The sequence below is a fragment of the Oncorhynchus clarkii genome, chromosome 3 (genome assembly GCF_045791955.1).
Source record: "Oncorhynchus clarkii lewisi isolate Uvic-CL-2024 chromosome 3, UVic_Ocla_1.0, whole genome shotgun sequence".
Taxonomy (NCBI): Eukaryota; Metazoa; Chordata; class Actinopteri; order Salmoniformes; family Salmonidae; genus Oncorhynchus; species Oncorhynchus clarkii.
Window position 1 is genome coordinate 62986654 of NC_092149.1, and position 19321 is coordinate 63005974.

General features: G+C 40.7%; 1 protein-coding gene across 2 annotated transcripts; it reads right to left on the reverse strand.

Moving 5' to 3' along the window:
- Positions 1-6649: 6649 nt before the first annotated feature.
- Positions 6650-18512, reverse strand: LOC139401111 (kelch domain containing 3-like). 2 transcript variants are annotated; one of them, XM_071145590.1, is made up of 9 exons: positions 18440-18512; positions 12786-13011; positions 12419-12501; positions 12204-12282; positions 11885-11928; positions 11420-11540; positions 11055-11241; positions 10197-10304; positions 6650-9983 (listed from the first exon to the last, which is right to left on the reverse strand). In XM_071145590.1, the coding sequence occupies exons 2-9, from the start codon at positions 12952-12954 to the stop codon at positions 9449-9451; spliced, it is 1326 nt and encodes a 441-aa protein (XP_071001691.1). In that variant the 5' UTR covers positions 12955-13011; positions 18440-18512; the 3' UTR covers positions 6650-9448. The 2 variants fall into 2 exon arrangements, with proteins under 2 accessions (XP_071001691.1, XP_071001697.1); XM_071145596.1 differs by having other exon boundaries at positions 12786-13177; positions 18440-18497.
- Between the last annotated feature and the right edge of the window lie 809 nt (positions 18513-19321).

Consider the following 19321-nt stretch of genomic DNA (forward strand, 5'->3'; position numbering starts at 1 on the left):
TGAGGTTTTATTACATACAGTCGGGAGGCACTACTGGATATAAGAGCAACGTCAACTCACCACCATTACGACCAGGAATACGACTTTCCCGAAGCGGATCCTGTGTTTTGCCCACCACCCAGGAAAATGGATCGGATCCCAGCCGGCGAACCAAAACAACGTCGCTGTAAAAGGGGCAGACGAAGTGGTCTTCTGGTTAGGCTCCGGAGACGGGCACATCGTGCACCGCTCCCGAACATACTACTCGCCAATGTCCAGTGCCTTGACAACAAGGTTGAAGAAATCCGAGCAAGGGTAGCATTCCAGAGAGACATAAGAGACTGTAACATTCTTTGCTTCATGGAAACATGGCTCACTCGAGACACGTTATCGGATGCCTTATGATTAACAAGACGTGGTGTGATCATAACAACATACAGGAACTCAAGTCCTTCTGTTCACCTGACTTAGAATTCCTCACAATCAAATGTTGACCGCATTATCTACCAAGAGAATTCTCTTCGATTATAATCACAGCCGCATTTATTCCCCCCCAAGCAGACACATCGACGGCCCTGAACAAACTTTATTTGACTATATGTAAACTGGAAACCACATATCCTGAGGCTGCATTCATTGTAGCTGGGGATTTTAACAAGGCTAATCTGAAAACAAGACTCCCTAAATTCTATCAGCATATCGATTGTGCTACCAGGGCTGGTAAAACCCTGGATCATTGTTATTCTAACTTCCACGACGCATATAAGGCCCTCCCCCGCCCTCCTTTTGGAAAAGCTAACCACGACTCCATTTTGTTAGTCCCAGCCTATAAACAGAGACTAAAACTGGAAGCTCCCGCGCTCAGGTCTGTTCAATGCTGGTCCGACCAATCGGATTCCACTCTTCAAGATTGCTTCGATCACGTGGATTGGGAAATGTTCCGCATTGCGTCAAACAACAACATTGACGAATGCGCTGATTCAATGAGCGAGTTTATTAGCAAGTGCATCGGCGATGTCGTACCCACAGCAACTATTAAAACCTTCCCAAACCAGAAACTGTGGATTGATGACAGCATTCGCACGAAACTGAAAGCGTGAACCACTGCTTTTAACCAGGGCAAGGTGACCGGAAACATGACCGAATACAAACAGTGTAGCTATTCCCTCCGCAAGGCAATCAAACAAGCTAAGCGTCAGTATAGAGACAAAGTAGAGTCGCAATTCAACGGCTCAGACACAAGAGGTATGTGGCAGGGTCTACAGTCAATCACAGATTACAAAAAGAAAATTAGCCCCATCACGGATCAGGATGTCTTGTTCCCAGACAGACTAAACATCTTCTTTGCTTGCTTTGAGGACAATATAGTTCCACTGACAAGGCCCGCTACCAAAACCTGCGGACTCTCCTTCACTGCAGCCGATGTGAGTAAAACATTTAAACGTGTTAACCCTCGCAAGGCTGCAGGCCCAGGCGGCATCCCCAGCCGTGTCCTCAGAGCATGCACAGACCAGCTGGCTGGTGTGTTTACAGACATATTCAATCAATCCCTATCACAGTCTGCTGTTCCCACGTGATTCAAGAGGGCCACCATTGTTCCTGTTCCCAAGAAAGCTAAGGTAACTGAGCTAAACGACTATCGCCCGTAGCACTCACTTCCGTCATCATGAAATGCTTTGAGAGACTAGTCAAGGATCATATCACCTCCACCCTACCTGACACCCTGACCTACTCCAATTTGCTTACCACCCCAATTGGTCCACAGACGACGCAATCGCAATCACACTGCCCTAACCCATCTGGACAAGAGGAATACCTATGTAAGAATGCTGTTCATCGATTACAGCTCAGCATTTAACACCATAGTACCCTCCAAACTCGTCACCAAGCTCGAGAACAACATCTCCACCTCGCTGATCCTCAACACTGGGGCCCCACAAGGGTGCATTCTCAGCCCTCTCCTGTACTCCCTGTTCACCACTGACTGCGTGGTCATGCACGCCTCCAACGCAATCATCAAGTTTGCAGACGACACTACAGTTGATTACCAACAACGACGAGACGGCCTACAGGGAGGAGGTGAGGTCCCCCGGAGTGTGGTGTCAGGAAAATAACCTCTTAAGCCAGACCCACCCACTGGACAGTGAACATTTAAAATAAATGACAGTTTGCTAACATTAGCTGAAAGTTTACATTTAGTTAAAGGATGTTCACTAAAGTTGTTAGTGACAACGTTTAATGACTAATGCTAGCCAGCTAGCTAGTCCTTCATCAGACTTGGACACTTATTTTCTTACAGCTCACACTCTATTGAACACACTCTATTGAACTATGTGGAAAAGTAATCGTCATCTACATCACCACCTAGACAATCTTCTACAACTGCTACCACATTCACCATCTCCTCAAGACATCATTACTGGCGTACCCAAAGAGGACACATTGCGGGCTGAGATACTGTGGTGTCTGAATATTATGGAGTCTGTGGCATGGTTTATAAGCTGTCACCTGTAACATTAAATTATTTTTAGGAACATGTTATGTTTGTTTTCATGGTTCATATTCTCTCTGTGACACACAGACACACACGTTCACACACAGGCTAGAAACAGAATTCTTCTTTTTTTTTACTCGTGGGTGTGCTGTTCTCATCGATGTTCTCAGACAGTGCAATAGCCAAGACCTTCGCATGCTGCGCAACAATTCCAGCTGTGTACACACGTGGCTTGGCTCCTAATTTCAAGCACTTAAAAAACTAAAAAACTGTCTAAAAAACTGTCTGCTGGGGAGGAGGACTATGTACTTCTCTTTGATGAGAGCCTTAACAGAAAATCACTTTATGGGACATGTGACTGTGTTGGACCTTAAAGCGGTCTATGAGAAGAGCACCGAAGATCTACCAAAGAAAAACATGGTTCAGATCTCCATAGGTTGAGAAGTCCCTCCTAGATTTTGATGTACACCTTATAAACATTGGCAGGTGCGGTCTCCATATAGTACATGGAGCATTTCAGAAGGGAGTGGAAGAAACAGAGTGGAAAGTTGATAGTATACTGCATGCTATGTACCAACTTCTGAAGGATACTCCAGCCGACAGGGAGGACTACTTTAACATCATTGGATCATCAGATCCCCACTGCCATTTAAGTTTTGCAAGACATGGTGGGTTGAAAATGCGCCAGTGCTTGAAAGAGCTTTAGAGTTTTTACCCCATATGGCAACAAATGTGAATTCTGTAGAGAAGAGATGTCCAAATACAGGCACAAAGTCATTTGAGGTGATTCAAGAGGCTATTAAGGACCCTCTCAAGACAGCAAAACTGAATTTAATCTTGTAAACGAGCAAAGACGTGACACCATTCCTCACACGCTACTAGACCGATAAGCCCATGGTGCCATTTCTCTCTACAGACTTGTTCAAGCTGCTTAAGAGCTTGATGAGCAGATTCATTAAGCCAGCCCTCATGAAAGAAGCGAAGACCCCTCAAAAACGTCTTGATGTCGAGGTGAGCCAGTCATCCAATCACATCGACTCCTCACAGGCCGACTTGGGCTTTGTTACTCGAAGAATTGTGACAGAGTTGTCCGCAGGGAAGAAAATTGAACAGAAAATATTGATGGACTTCAAAATCGCTTGCAAGAAGTGTATGCTCAAAACTGTTAATAAACGTATTGAGATCTCCATTGAAGTACTCTCTGGTCTCGCATCTTTCTTTCTTGGATCCAAGAGAAATTGCAGGCACAATTGGAAAGATGTTGTGTACAGCAAAATTGAAAAAGCCCTGACCTACCTTGTAAATATACATTGGGTGAAGGAAGAAGATTGTGATGACATCATTCATCAATACTCACATTTTACTGATGACATTGTCCAGGCCCAACACTCAGAGTTTGCTAACTTTGATCCTGTCCAAGACAGCGTGAACACATTTTTACATGAGTACATGTCAAAGGACAAAGAGCTCAGAAATCTATGGAGACTTTGCCGCCAACTCCTCTTACTGTCACACGGGCAAGCCTTAGTAGAGCGTAGATTCTCCATCAATCGGCAGATTGAAGTGGAGAACTTGAAGGAAGATTCGTATGTAACGCAGAGATATACTATAGAGAAAGGGCAAAACACTATTCAATGAGTAAGTGATAAAAAAAGAAGAAGTAAATTAATCAAAAAGCCAACAACCCCAGAACACATTGGTTGTGGAAATGTTTAATATATTTTGATCCAATTCATTTTCATCTAATCTTTTATTGTTGCAAAACATTTAATTTATGGTCATGTGTTTTTGTTTATTTATCTTCTATTTTGGTCATGGTCATGTTCATGAAAAAAGGTCATGTTTTTGCTCTGCGACATGTTTTGTGTTGTTAAGCTGGTGCTAATGAAATAAACGAAGAATTACTTAGCTCTTCAAGTCTCTGTCTCTATCGCTCAATTTACACAATATATTGTTTTGCTGTGCTGTGTTAGAGAAGGCAAGAGACCACGTAGTCTGCCATCACTGTAACACAGTACAATTGAGAAGTGTTCACACATTCAAGCTTCTCTCATTATAAAAATTCTCAGTGTTGTAACAGTAATTAACCTTGATCCGTGTCTCAAACTATGCCATGTTGGGTCCTTGAATTTGAGGGAATTGGGCCTGGAAAGTCCTTGAGTTTGATGTTTAAGAAGCTGTGGGAACCCTGTCTCCAGTAGGTACCAAAACATTCAAAGGCCCTTATCTCAAAAGGGAGTTTACAAGTTTATCAACTTTCAAAGTAGAATTACTTTCCCATTGTTCCTCAACAATGCTGTGTATGATATATTATTTTGTAGCTCTGAGTTTCTACTTTAACTTGGGGTCTGTGATAGATGTGACGTTAACGTTAGCTAGCTAGCTAGCTAAAACAATGAGCTAAAATCCCAATCCATAGTGTAACGTTACTAGCAATAGAAACCGATTGTCATTGCTAGCAAGTCAGCCATTGAACTTTAGCTGGCAAGCTAACAGCAAGCTTTAACTAGCAATACAAACCAATTGCCATAGCTAGCGAAAGTTAAGAATATAGGTTCAATGTTAGCTTATTAACATTATGCTATAACTAGCAATGCGAAATGGCATTCTGAGAAAATATCCCTAACGTTACACACACTTCATACATGCACGTTAATGTTAGCTAGCAAGCCAGCCATCGAATTCCAGCTGGCTAGCTAACAGAAAGCTTAAAGCCTCTTACAGCTACCCCCCTAGTTTTTTAAATTTCCGCCTGAAGACATACCCAAATCTAACTGCCTGTAGCTCAGGCTCAGAACCAAGGATATGCATATTCTTGATTTCATTTGAAAGAAAACACTCTGATGTTTGTGTAAATGTGAATTGAATGTAGGAGAATATAACACAATAGATCTGGTTTAGCATACGTTTTTTCATTTTTATTGTTGTATCATCATCTTTAAAATGAACAAGACAAAACAAACATTTAGAAAGGATGATGGGGACAATTTCAGTGGAAAACATAGGAGGGCAACAGTACTTGTGCAAAGTTTCAGAATGATAACTTCCAAAATGAGTGTGCTACATGACATTTATCATGAAGTCACCCAGGTGTCCCACACAAGTAGCCCAAATGTACCCAAGTGGCCAAATTGGTTATTGGTTAAATTGGTTATAAATTGGTTAAATTGGTTATACATTTTGAATGGAATAACTATATACTGTACAAAATACCAAAATGGTATTCTAACACACCCCCACTCAAAAAAATTGAGAAAAAACATGAAAAAAAAATACATTTACAAAATAACACTTTCAAAATTTGGAAGACCCTCAGTCCTCTACACAATATTGTGCTGCTGATGCCAGGTGCTATAGCAGTTTCTTTCTGCTGTAAAGGGCTTGGTCGGTAGGGATGTCCTTGTCTCATCGCGCACCAGCGACTCCTGTGGCGGGCTGGGCGCAGTGCACGCTAGCCAAGGTTGCCAGGTGCACGGTGTAGCCTCCGACACATTGGTGCGGCTGGCTTCCGGGTTGGATGCGCGCTGTGTTAAGAAGCAGTGCGGCTGGTTGGGTTGTGTATCGGAGGACGCATGACATTCAACCTTCGTCTCTCCCGAGCCCGTACGGGAGTTGTAGCGATGAGACAAGATAGTAGCTACTACAACAATTGGATACCACGAAATTGGGGAGAAAAAGGGGTAAAAATTCAAAATAAAAAATAAACTTGCAATGAAAACAACTTTCTGACAAAATTAAAAATGTATAATATCTGAAACTGTAGCTAGATTCTTACCCGAATACATGGATGAAAGCTTCATGGCAGACTGCAACCCCTTTTATTACATTTTCAGAGTCAGAGTCAGAATGGCATGAACATCCTCCAGAAAGTAGCCCATCACAATTTTTTCCCACTGACCTTTGTCGATTGTGCCTGATAAATTCAGGGCAGCAATGTTATTGAGAGCAGTAGCAACATATTTTCAGCTCTTCATGGCTAATGTTATATATATGTAAAAACTGTAGTAGAAAGGATTATCTACTCATAACGAGCAGCTCATTTTTAAAGACACAAGCTGCTACACCGCAGACCAATCCAAACTCATCTCTCGGCATGTCCAGCCCACTCATTATCTCAGCCAATCATGGCTAGCGGGACGGTTGCTGTCTTTTTCTGTGGATAAACAAACTAGGCTCGTAGTTTAACAATTTTATTTGTATTTACACATGGCATACAAGTTTGTTATTAAGGCACATGAAAGTTCACATGGTCGAGAAGGCATTTCTGTAAAAAAAAATGTATAACGTTCAAACGGCTCTCCTGTGAAGTTGTAACTTGCGACATACGCCTAGTTTCCTGAATCGGGTCACAGATGTGGATATGTGTATGTATGTATGTATACCCCAAAAATATATGGGAGATTGGAAATTATGCAGACAATTACATTGATGGAAGCTACAATCTATCCGCTATATTAAAGCTGATCCACCCTGTTAAAAAAATACAAAACGAGGGTCTAGCCCTGGGATTGAAAACTTGACCCTCGGAGCTGGAGCTCATCCGCCATCCCCAACACCCTATTTGATGGTAATAGCTCTCACTGTTGCCCCTAGTGACCGGTTTTCAGTGGTGTAAAGTATTTAAGTAAAAATACTTATAGTACTACTTAAGTAGTTTTTTGGGGTATCTGTACTTTACTTTACTATTTATTTATTGACAACTTTTCCTTTTCCTCCACTACATTCCTAAAGAAAATAATGAACTTTTTACTCCTTACATTTTCCCTGACACCCAAAAGTGCTTGTTACATTTTGAATGCTTAGCAGGACAGGAAAATTGTTGGGAGATTAATTCAAAACCGGCAGTGGTGGAAAAAGTACCCAATTATCATACTTGAGTAAAAGTAAAGATACCATAATAGAAAATGAAAAGTCACCCAGTAAAATATTACTTGAGTAAAAGTCAAAAAGTATTTGGTTTTAAATAAACTTAAGTATCAAAAGTAAATGTAATTGCTAAAATATGTACAATATTTCAAAACCAATGTGTTAATTGGGGATATTCTCCCATTTTCACAAACACAAAACATAAAAAAATGCAATATTTTTAAGTACAAACAATTTCATAATTAATGTGGTTTAACACTTGGTTTAACATTGACAACAATGTCCTTTTTTTAACTTAACTTTTTTAACTTAATCTAAAACATAACACTTGGGAATATAGGTACAATGATTATTTTTGGGATTCTCTGCTAAATAGATTTGCTGAATTGTTTTCTTAAAACTGAACGATCATTCAGCTGAATTAACAAAGATTAAGATATGTACAGTATATTTGGGACTGATATGTGGACTAAATAACACCTTAGCATGGGAACGCTATGCATCAACAGCTGCATCACACCCACGCTTTGTGATACATTTCCATATAAATATATACATTTTTCATTTAAATACAGTGGCTTGTGAAAGTATTCACCCCCTTGGCATTTGTCCTATTTTGTTGTCATGCAACCTGGAATTAAAATAGATTTTTGGGGGGTTTGTATCATTTGATTTACACAACATGCCTACCACTTTGAAGATGTAAAATATGTTTTATTGTGAAACAAACAAGAAATAAGACAATAAAACTGAACTTGAGTGTGCATAACTATTCACCCCCCCACCCCACCCCTAAAGTCAATACTTCGTAGATCCAGCTTTTGCAGCAATTACAGCTGCAAGTCTCTTATGGTATGTCTCTATAAGCATGGCACATCCAGCCACTGGGATTTTTGCCAATTCTTCAAGGCAAAACTGTCCCAGCTCCTTCAAGTTGGATGGGTTCTGCTATTGTACCACAATCGTTAAGTCATACCACAGATTCTCAATTGGATTGAGGTCTGGGCTTTGACTAGGCCATTCCAAGACATTTCCCCTTAAACCACTCAAGTTTTGCTTTAGCAGTATGCTTGGGGTCATTGTCCTGCTGGAAGGTGAACCTCTGTCCCAGTCCCAAATCTCTTGAAGACTGAAACAGGTTTCCCTCAAGAACTTCCCTGTATTTAGCGCCTTCCATCATTCCTTAAATTCTGACCAGTTTCCCAGTCCCTGCCGATGAAAAACATCCCCACAGCATGATGCTGCCACCACCATGCTTCACTGTAGGGATGGTGTTCTCGGGGTATTGGGAGGTGTTGGGTTTGCGCCAGACATAGCGTTTTCCTTGATGGCCAAAAAGCTCAATTTTAGTCTCATCTGACCAGAGTACTGTCTTCCATATGTTTGGGGAGTCTCCCACATGTCTTTTGGCGAACACCAAATGCGTTTGCTTATTTCTTTCTTTAAGCAATGGCTTTTTTCTGGCCACTCTTCCATAAAGCCCAACTCTGTGGAGTGTGCAGCTTAAAGTGGTCCTATGTACAGATACTCCAATCTCCACTGTGGAGCTTTGCAGCTCCTTCAGGGTTATCTTTGGTCTCTTTGTTGGCTCTCTAATTAATGCCCTCCTTGCCTGGTCCATGAGTTTTGGTGGGCGGCCAAGGTCTCTGACCTGTTTGGAGAGCTCCTTGGTCTTCATGGTGCCGCTTGCTTGGTGGTGTTGCAGACTCTGGGGCCTTTCAGAACAGGTGTGTATATATACTGAGATCATGTGACAGATGATGTGACACTTAGATTGCACACAGGTGTACTTTATTTAACTAATTATGTGACTTCTGAAGGTAATTGGTTGCACCAGATCTTATTTAGGGGCTTCATAGCAAATGGGGTGAATACATATGCACCACTTTTCCATTTTTTTATTTATTTTTATTTATTTAAGTAATTAAGTAATTTTTTTCATTTCACTTCACCAATTTGGACTATTTTGTGTATGTCCATTACATGAAATCCCGCCAAAAATCTATTTAAATTATAGGTTGTAACACAACAAAATAGGAAATACGCTAAGGGGGATGAATACTCTCCAAGGCACTGTAGTTTATAAAATGCCATCCCTTCTCTCAAAGCTCAGAAGTCAGCCAATGTCATCTGCCACACAGAGATGACCGTGTGTCTAACTAAGGGCTTTCCCCCCAGCACCAGTAGCAAATCAGGCAGGTTTTGTGCTATGCTCTCATGGCTCTCCTCTGGTTTACCTGAACCATTCTCCTCTATATTCTCACAGCTCCACTGCTTACTGAAGGCCTCCTGGTTCTCAAAGGTCAGACAATTCCCCAACCGCTGAGTGTCATTCCCACTTAGACCATTACAATAGTCCTCCACTTCAGTCAATAGCTTCTCCGAGCTACTAAACGTCTCCAGCTCTATAGTGCCCTCTGTCTTTGAGGAGGATGGGAAGCATTTGTTCTTGAACGGCCGTATCTTGCTGTCAAGTCTGTTTCTGATGGTGGTGCTGGGGATCAGGGTGGTGCTGGTGGTTGTGGTCACGGAAGGCTGGTAGCTAGGGCCCAGGCCAGCACAGCAGTGGTAGATCCTGTGGGGAGGTGGGTTGGAGCCGGGTAGCACGGCTAGCTTCCCCCAGGTCTGGGTGGTGAAGCTGTACCTGTGGATAAAAAGCATCTGCTAAATGGCATATCTTATATTATTATATATTCAGTGTAGCTTGCTTCAGCAAGCACACTCTAGATATTTCTCATACTTCTGACTTATAGTTATTACTATTATTTAGGACGCTATTTCTCTTACACCACCATTTACGATAGAAACTCCATTCAAAATGTGAAGAGTGACTCAGGTCTGAATGGTGAAGCTGTACCTCCATAGACAGCTCCTGGGTGTGTGCTGGCTCTCTCCTCCTCCAAACAGAAGCATGCTGTCCCGGTAGACCACAGTTGAGTGGCCCACCAGCTTAGAGGGGCCTGATCTGTATAACACATCCACAGGACAAACAGGAAGGAAGGAAAAACAACACAACGCATTGTTAAACAAGCAACACAATTAGTCTATTGTTAGTTTTTTTGCTTTGTTTGGAAAAGATAACATCACTTAGATTGCTGATTTACTTAATGTGCTGTGTGTACATAAACTGCACAATCCCAATTATTTATTCAAACATAACAATTAATAGTGAATGATGATAGAGGTTTGTGAGAGGTTAAAGCTACAGGTTAAGCAAATTAATCTGGTGGCTCGGCGCCAGATAACATTGTCTGGTTTCAGCTGTTTTGCATTTCCTGTTGGGAGTAGAAACGCTGAACAAATTGCCACACAAAATAACTGAGCCCATAAAGAGACATTATAATTGACATGATATTGCCCTCCATAAGGCTGTTGAGGTTGTCAGTGCCTGAAACAGACCTGGGTCAAATACATGATCTCAAATTCTTTCAAATACTTGACCGGAGCTTGACTTAGCTTACCCAGTACAATGGAGCCAATGGAACAGTCCTAAAAGTATCCTCCATAATGGTATTGAAAGTTGTCAGTGCCTGAACCCTTGAAAACGACTTTCACAGATCTGTAGTATCCAGTGAAACCCCAGAGGCAGAGAGAGAGAGAGGCAGAGCGAGAGAGAGGCAGAGCGAGAGAGAGGCAGAGAGAGAGAGAGGCAGAGAGAGAGAGAGAGAGAGAGAGAGAGAGAGAGAGAGAGAGAGAGAGAGCAGAGATCACTCACGTGGCGTTGAGACAGCTCCAGGAATGACTGGTAGAGTTCCATCTCCACAGATCCCTCTGCTCCCTCAGGCCTCTCAGACCCCCGAAAAGGTACATGCAGTCCAGGTGTGTCATGGCAGAGTGGCTGTGTCTGGGACCAGGACCCACCTCTGTCTGGGTACAGTCCAGCAGAGACCACAACATAGTGTCTGACACACACATGGATGGACACACACACACGCACACAAGTGAAGTGTTGGTAAATTCAAAACATATTCCAGTCATGGCATCATTAGTGTTTTCTCTGGAAATGTGACAGCAATGCGTTGTTATTAAATGATAATCACGAAAACCAAATTATCTATCCATAGAAAACGTCTAACTCACCAAATTCTAACTTCCAAAACTCCTGTGATGAGGCTCTCATGTCAATGTATCCTCCGTAGATGTACATGGCAGAGCTAAACACCACGGCACTGTGGCCCTTCCTGTTGACTGGCACTTGATTCTGTTAACATGTTAGCATATGGACGGCCATGAGGGATGTCATCAATATCAGTACAAAGCATGGGAACCGTACTTGATCAGCTATTACTATTAATCATGCTATGGGCCAGTTTATAGAGCTGCCATATGCTGTTGTTACATTTAGTTAATCAATTGATTATGTTTTTCATTCATTGCAGTTAAAACCGTACTTGATATGAGAGGGTATACAAATTCATATGTACTGTTCTTTTAATAATTTATAGTGGTGCATTTGTGCGAGTGCAAGCTGTGGAAAATGAGCATGGTTACATTATCACACTCAATTTCCCTGGTATATGAAGCATTTACTTTTACATTACATACCTGAGGGGGGTTCCTATCCTGCCAGGACACCCACTGCTCTTTCACTGCAAGAGATATGAGAAAGGACACTGACAACTGTGCAGGACTCACAGAGAAACAAAGGCAGAATGGCAGCTTTTCTTTGCCGTCACTCCCTATGAGAACTGTGAGCTAGTACCAACTTTTTATGTTGTCAGGTAAGATTTTAAATGCCAGATGCAAGTTTGAACATGTTTTAACACTTCTTTCTTGTGAGGAGTAGAAGTGTTTTGGATGTTGTCGGATCATTATGATTGTGTCAGTAGTTATTGAGGTGTATGTTGCCCACAGTGGATTTTACCAATATCAAACACCCAGAGGGGGGTTTTCCATATAGTGTACGCAGAATCAATCATTCCACCGAAGACATACAGAACACCCTGTAAAGATAATGATTTACAATCAACATTGAGCTACATGAAGCCTACCATGTGCAGCAATGCTAAGCAGTCTGAGATACAATGACATTGATATTACCTTGATATAACCATACAGATGACATAGATAGAACCCTACCTGATGGGCCACCATGGAATGTTCCTGAAGCTCCTCAGGTGCTGCCTCACAGCTACAGTCCAACTCTGTCCACTCATTGCGTACTACATTTGACACACACAGTGGTTAGGTCCATACCCACATTCCTAATGTGTAACAACATCACTGTTTAACACTGTTATAACATGATTGAATCACAGTCTGCATAACTGACATATACAGTTTGTAGCAGACCAGGTCACAATATAAACAAAGTTATAATAATTATGACTTAGAAAAAGTATAGTGTATCTGACACTTACTAATCTTTTAATGAACCTAGAAGAAAATATTGCTTGCATGCTGGCCAGCTATATTAACAGCCTGTCACCAGAGACTAGTCACTTACCAACATTATACCTCCAGAAGTCCCTGAGCGAGTGGCTCTCCCTCCCTCCCAACACAAAGACACTGTCCCCGTAGGAGCAGCAGGCGTGCTTGTAGCGTTCACATGGTGCAGGGCCACTCTGAGGCAGTACGGTCCACAGGCTGGGGCTGCTACTGCTCCTCCGGCTCATACTAGGGCATCCTCAATCTCAGCTGTCATTGGGCTGCTATTCTCCTCAGGAAAATGACTGCATGGTGAAGAATAGGGCACAGCAACACGAGTTGTCAACCACTAACCACTACAGGTGTCATGTGACTGTTCTCCTCAGTTGTTGTCTTTGGAAAGAGATTCAATGGACACAGTGAAGAAATCTTTAACCAAAACAGTCCATGTGAATTCGAATCCCTCTGCAGCTGCAAGAAAAAAAACGTTCAATGAACTATTATCCTCAGGAAAAAACTAACAGTGAGGTTTCTGATGTCATGCTTCTCTCTGAGGGGAATGGACAAGTTCCCTGGATTATGAACGGCTTCTCTGTCCCCGGGTGTGACAAAACCTGTTTGAAGAGGCACCTAATATAACAGACAATGCACTGCAACCCCAGGCAACACCATTGGTCAGGACACAAAGTCGGCCACCACCACACTCCATTATGTCGCCAACGTATGGATGACAGTCCTACATAGACAGTTGCCAAGACAGCATTTGTTGTTGCTGCTGAAGTATGCGTGTGTGCTCATCTGACACCCTCTACAGGCAGAGCACCTGACTCTGTGGGTAACGCAGCGAGGAGACCTCCCTATGCACGCAACATATTCATTATTTCAACTCCTCACACTCTTATGACTATATAATAGCCTGAGCCTATATCTGCTATGTTGTCTTGCCAACTTTGCCAGGCCAAACACAACAGCACAATTAGATCTGGGACCAGGCTAACTGTATACAAGTACTTCATTATATAATCAGAACAGTCAGCTTCATACCCAAAAAGAGACATTTGTCTTAGTACTTTGTATGGTTTTTGAGTATTCATAATACATGTGTATATTAATTTGTAGAGTACAAACAAGCAACAAGTAACCATGGCAACAGTACACATGTTGTCACCACGAATGATGCAGCTCCCCCCTGGGCCAATCAGTGTAATTTTGTAAATGTGAATCTCTATGGCAAGACATATTATTCACCCAAGTTTCATCAACATTGGGCCAGTGCTGTCTGAGATATCGCATGTGACTAACGTACTAACGAGCTAATGGACAGAGACAGATCCACAGTCCCCTCCAGGGGTATAGTGCTACACAGAGCTGGTAAAAATATTTCTGGAAAATGTATTCCGAAGCAATGTCTCGCAAGATCACATAATGATTCATTCATATTATAACAGAACTGAATATAATGGCATGACATAATAGGCCTATAATGTTACTGTTACCAAAAACAAACTCCACATTTTTTGTGAGATTTTAGGATGGTTAGCTTTAAGATTCGCCAAAATCCGCACCTGCCACGAGGCAGAATATATACTTTGATTGAAACAAAATACAATGTTTATAGTTTAACAACATCTGGTCTAATTCGCTCACAAAACAGTAATTCAAGAAGATCTAAATTCATATTCCCATGAATCTGATTGAAATCTAATGATTGGTATGCAGACGAGGTTTGGACATTTCACCGGTAAAACATGAAGAATTAGGCCTATCATTCACGATTCACAGTGATGATGACATATTTTGAAAATAGGTATGCCTAACTTGGTGATGAGGGTGAAACAAGTAAGACATTTTCTTGACACAAACCAGGTTTCCATCCAACGTTTTTATGCAAGTAAGGTAGACCTACATGTCGGATTACAAATGTCACGACAGGCCTGATGGAAACAGCAGATTTGTCCATAAACTTTCCAAATGTTGACAAATCAAAATACGTTTGACAAGATGGGATCTTTTTGTGTCGGTAAAATTAATTATGCAAAAAATGATGCACCTTTATATGCAAATATTGATATAATAACTATCATATCGATGTCACGCAATAACATGTCGTGTGGTCCTCCCACTAGGACTTGCAGTTTATTATGCTACAGATGAAATAAGTTATGATGAACTTCACAGGGTGGTGAAAGTGCATGGTGATGAGCTTGATGCTACTTTCTAATAAATATTGATATTATTCTGGTGACATGATGATCAATGATTGGCTGCCGTTTGACAGATAAAAATAATCTCGCTATTTTGTCTATAAAAATCTCATGTAGGCCTGGTAGGCTATACCTGCTCTGTATCTGCCAGCTGTTGGCTAGAGTGCATGTGCCATGACCAGTGTTTGCACATTCGCTATATAATCCAAAATAGTTGAAATAGTAGATGGAAACATCTCTGGTGGGAAAATGTGAATATTGTTTTTATGCAGATTTTTGACCTAAACTGTATCTGGGAAAGTCTACACTTTATAGTTATCAGATTCACATGGAATTGTTATGCAATTCAAATGTTTAAATATAAAATTATTGTTGAAAAGATTAAATGTAATTTTAGCTTCCAAATGAGAGATTTGAGTTTTCATAAGGTTAGGGCTCTGCTCAATCAGTGGCCCACCCCTGTGAAGAGACATGGGCTATAAACTATGAAACACACCCTTCTCCCTCCACTATATAAGTCCTTGATGAAAATGTAACCTCTTGTTCCAGGTACATTAGGATGATGGTCCGATGTCAGAAGGGTTCAAATAATAACTACAGAATGAAGCCAACCTCAGCATGAGCTTTGGTTGCGAATGGTATGAACTCTTATTCACTATAGAAGTGATACCTCCTAGCCGTTGAGTTAGCAGCGGCCGCTGTAAACGTGGGCTAGGAGAGGACAGACAGAGTATCCCGTCTACCACACAACGACGACACTACAACGTTTCCACCAGAGACACTCTTCAAAGGACTCTATTGGGCAACACGGCCTTCAATCTACCACCAACCTATTGAAGCGCAGTTCAGAGTAAATATTTATTGCATTTTCCTTTTCCAAATGGCCGGTAATTTAGAATGCATACGATTCTGTATTTACGATAGAGTAGCTGCCTACGGCCCGATAGAGACATCGCTTCTCCCTTTGTTCTTCAGTCTTCCCGCTCTTTCACTCAAACCCAACACCCGTTTTTTGTGTAACCAGCTGTCATATCTGTTCCGTCCGCTAGGGATGTTTTCCTTTATGACATAATTTGTAATCATGTATGATTCAATCTGTGTATATGTAATTCTGTGTGATTAGTTAGGTATTTAGTAAATAAATAATTAAACCCAATTTTGTATTGCTGATTCAACTTGTTAGCCAGGGTTCGTGAAGATAACCAATAATTTACAACTTTCAGATGAGACTAATTAATGACGATTAATATTGACTGCTATTGATGTAAAATATTACTAGGTCTTTAAGAGTTTATTCGGAAGATAACAGCTCTATAAATATTATTTTGTGGTGCCCCGACTTTCTAGTTAATTACATTTACATGATTAGCTCAATCAGGTAATATTAATTACAGAGAAAGGATTTTATAGAATAGCATGTCATATCACTTAATCCGGCATAGCCAAAGACACGACACACACCAACAAAAGCTGAAGAACATACGCACATCCTGGTTCTTTCCGCAGGTGCTCGAATTGTAGACAAACTCATGGAAAACAGAATGGAAAACGCTGCACACTGCTGCTCATGCTCCCAGGTGATTTTATTTATAACAACGTTTCGACCCTTAGGTCTTCATCAGGCATCCATATCCCAGGTGGGGGTGAACAGTCCTATGCGGCATTTTCCTTTCTGTTTTCCATATACCAAACCCCATTGGGCCTTATTGCTTAAATATATAATTGATGCAGTTTCAATGTTGTTTGAGTTGCTTTGTGTATCACCAAATTTGCTTGAGATCATTGATACTGCAACACCTCTCACTGCATCCAAGTTGCTTGACATAGGCATTTCAAAGAGTTGTCAGTCAAGGCGAACTCATGAATATAATCTCCCCGCCCACTCAGCCTGTCTTTTCAAGCTTCCTGGTAGTTGCCATGAGAGAAAAAGTACCTTTCAGAATGACTGTTCAGGACCTTTAACATACTTATTTAAAAAAAATTTGGAAGGAAAACTATTTCACTCATATTGTAATTAATTCTAGATCATATTTCATATAAATCTGGAAACACTGGACAGTTACTTTAAAATGTTGACTTTGGGGAAAACCCCAAAACAAAGGCTTTAAACTGTATAACTGATAAATGCACCATATCAGGTAATTTAATGGTTACTTTTTTTATTAGGAATACAATATTTTGCTACGGTAGTGCCATTTCTTACTGATCTCTGTCCAAAAATAAATCATGTGAAATGACATCAACACATACTGGAGGAGTTACTAGCTAGCTACAAGTGGCTAGCTTAGCTAATGAACTAGCTAGGCCAGTCACAGCCTTCATGACCAGAATGACACATCGATGAACCACCAAAGGCATACCTCATTTCGGTAAAAAAATTCAGAAGGAGTTGGATTGTTTTTTGTGCCCAAAGTCGACCGTTAAAGCTAATTTCCTGCAATTCTACACATTTTGCCATTGCTTATGACATGTTCATATGCTATCTGGGGGGCCCCCAACCTCAAGGTTGTTTTTGTGTTCTAAAAAGCAAGTAGGTCAATGGGAGCAGTACCTATCTTCCTCTATCTTGAATTAAGAATTTAGATAATTGTAAATGAGTCAATATGATATGACACTGATTAAATTGAGAAGCATAAACACAGCCCCATGACTGTGTGAAGGCATACCCTATGTGAACAGGAAATTATATAGTCAATTCCTTCACTGATATTATATTATATTATTCTATCTCAACTGTTTTCAAGTGATTTTCTGAAGGCTTCTATTTCTCTGTTCAATCAACTAGCCTACCCTGATTAGAAAGGTTTGGATTAAGAAAGGTGCGTTGCAATGTTATTACAAACTACAAAGCACAAACTATTATTACATTGTTATTACGAAATCGAAGGAATAGTCAGATCATGGAAAAATACAAGTTTGACATCTCTGAAAGAGAACGTCTAGGAGGGGCACGTGACCGTTATTTCAACACTCAGGGCACGCTATTTCACTCTGTGCCTGTTTCTTACCACATTCCTCCTACTGACTTTATAGTTCCATGCTGTTATAGGCTACTACAAACTAGTCAGTAAAATTAAAAGTACACCTACATCTCAAGATGTAGCCAAGGATACTTATTCTACAAATATCCTTTGCCTAGGCTACTACATACAGTACATTACATGAAGTGTCTTTTCCAGAAGAGAAACTCACAAGTGACAAAAATTTAGCTACAATGTGAGCACGGTCACTGGCCAGAAATGTTTCATTGTGTAAAATAAAATGAATAGATGATTTGCAATGTCTTACTTATGGCATTAGAATAATTGTTGGTTTCATTGTGGAAATATATCATTATAAAACCCTTACGAAAAATTAACCAAAACCACTATTTCAATAGCTAATAAAAATGTAATGTATTTTATTTTCCTTTTAGGCTACATTTTACTAGGCTACATAGCCTACACAGCCAAAGCTGAACTCACTTACTGAATCGTTGAATAGTCTATACATTGAAAATGTAAAGTTACATCATAGAAAACAAAATTACCGATTAGAGAGCGGATATCTCACCCGTTCCTCTTCATTGGGTTTTGCTGCGCCGCAGTGATCATCCGGGCTTTGAAGAGCATTTCATTCAGAAGGAGGGGCATATTGTGGTTTGAGCAGGAAGTGTGGGTGTTTCTCTAGACTGAAAAATGAGAAACTCTTCCCCAGCACTGGAGAAAGCACGTGATAGTAGGCTACTATTTGCACCCACATATTACAGTCAAATGTAAATGTTTGCCTGTAAGTGTAATCTGCATATGTCCACTTTACTACTATAGGCTACTATGACATAAGGAGAAAAAGATAAGAAGCACGAGATAGGCCACTATGAAAAGCATGTGATTGTTTATGATAACGAAATATTCCATTCAAACTTGACCTTGAACCTATAAAAAGTTATTATTGCATACTGTCTATGACAATTAGGTGATTTATATTCCTTATCAAATGCCAGATCAGTGGAATATTTTCTGTCACTGGAAAAATATCCCTCTAAAAATGATATCCAAAATTATTAATGAAATCTTATCTGTTGGTTCCATAATAAGAATTGGCCCTCAAATCTGTACATTAAGGACAAAGAGCTGGCTAATGTACTGTTCCATATTACATATTCAAACATAATTGACTTGTGGGGATGAAGAGTCATATTTGTACTTGTTATATTCTCCCGTAATAAAAGGTTACAGGATTTTTGTATTGTTTGCTATGGCATATACACTGAGTATACCAAACATTAGGAACACCTTCCTGATATTGAGTTGCACACCTCAGTAATGCACTGAGGTCAAGTGAGCCGACACTTGCAAAATGAGGTCAAGCCATCCGCACGTTTCCACTTTACTGTATTGCATGTTTTCTGGTAGGGAAACTGAGTCGGATG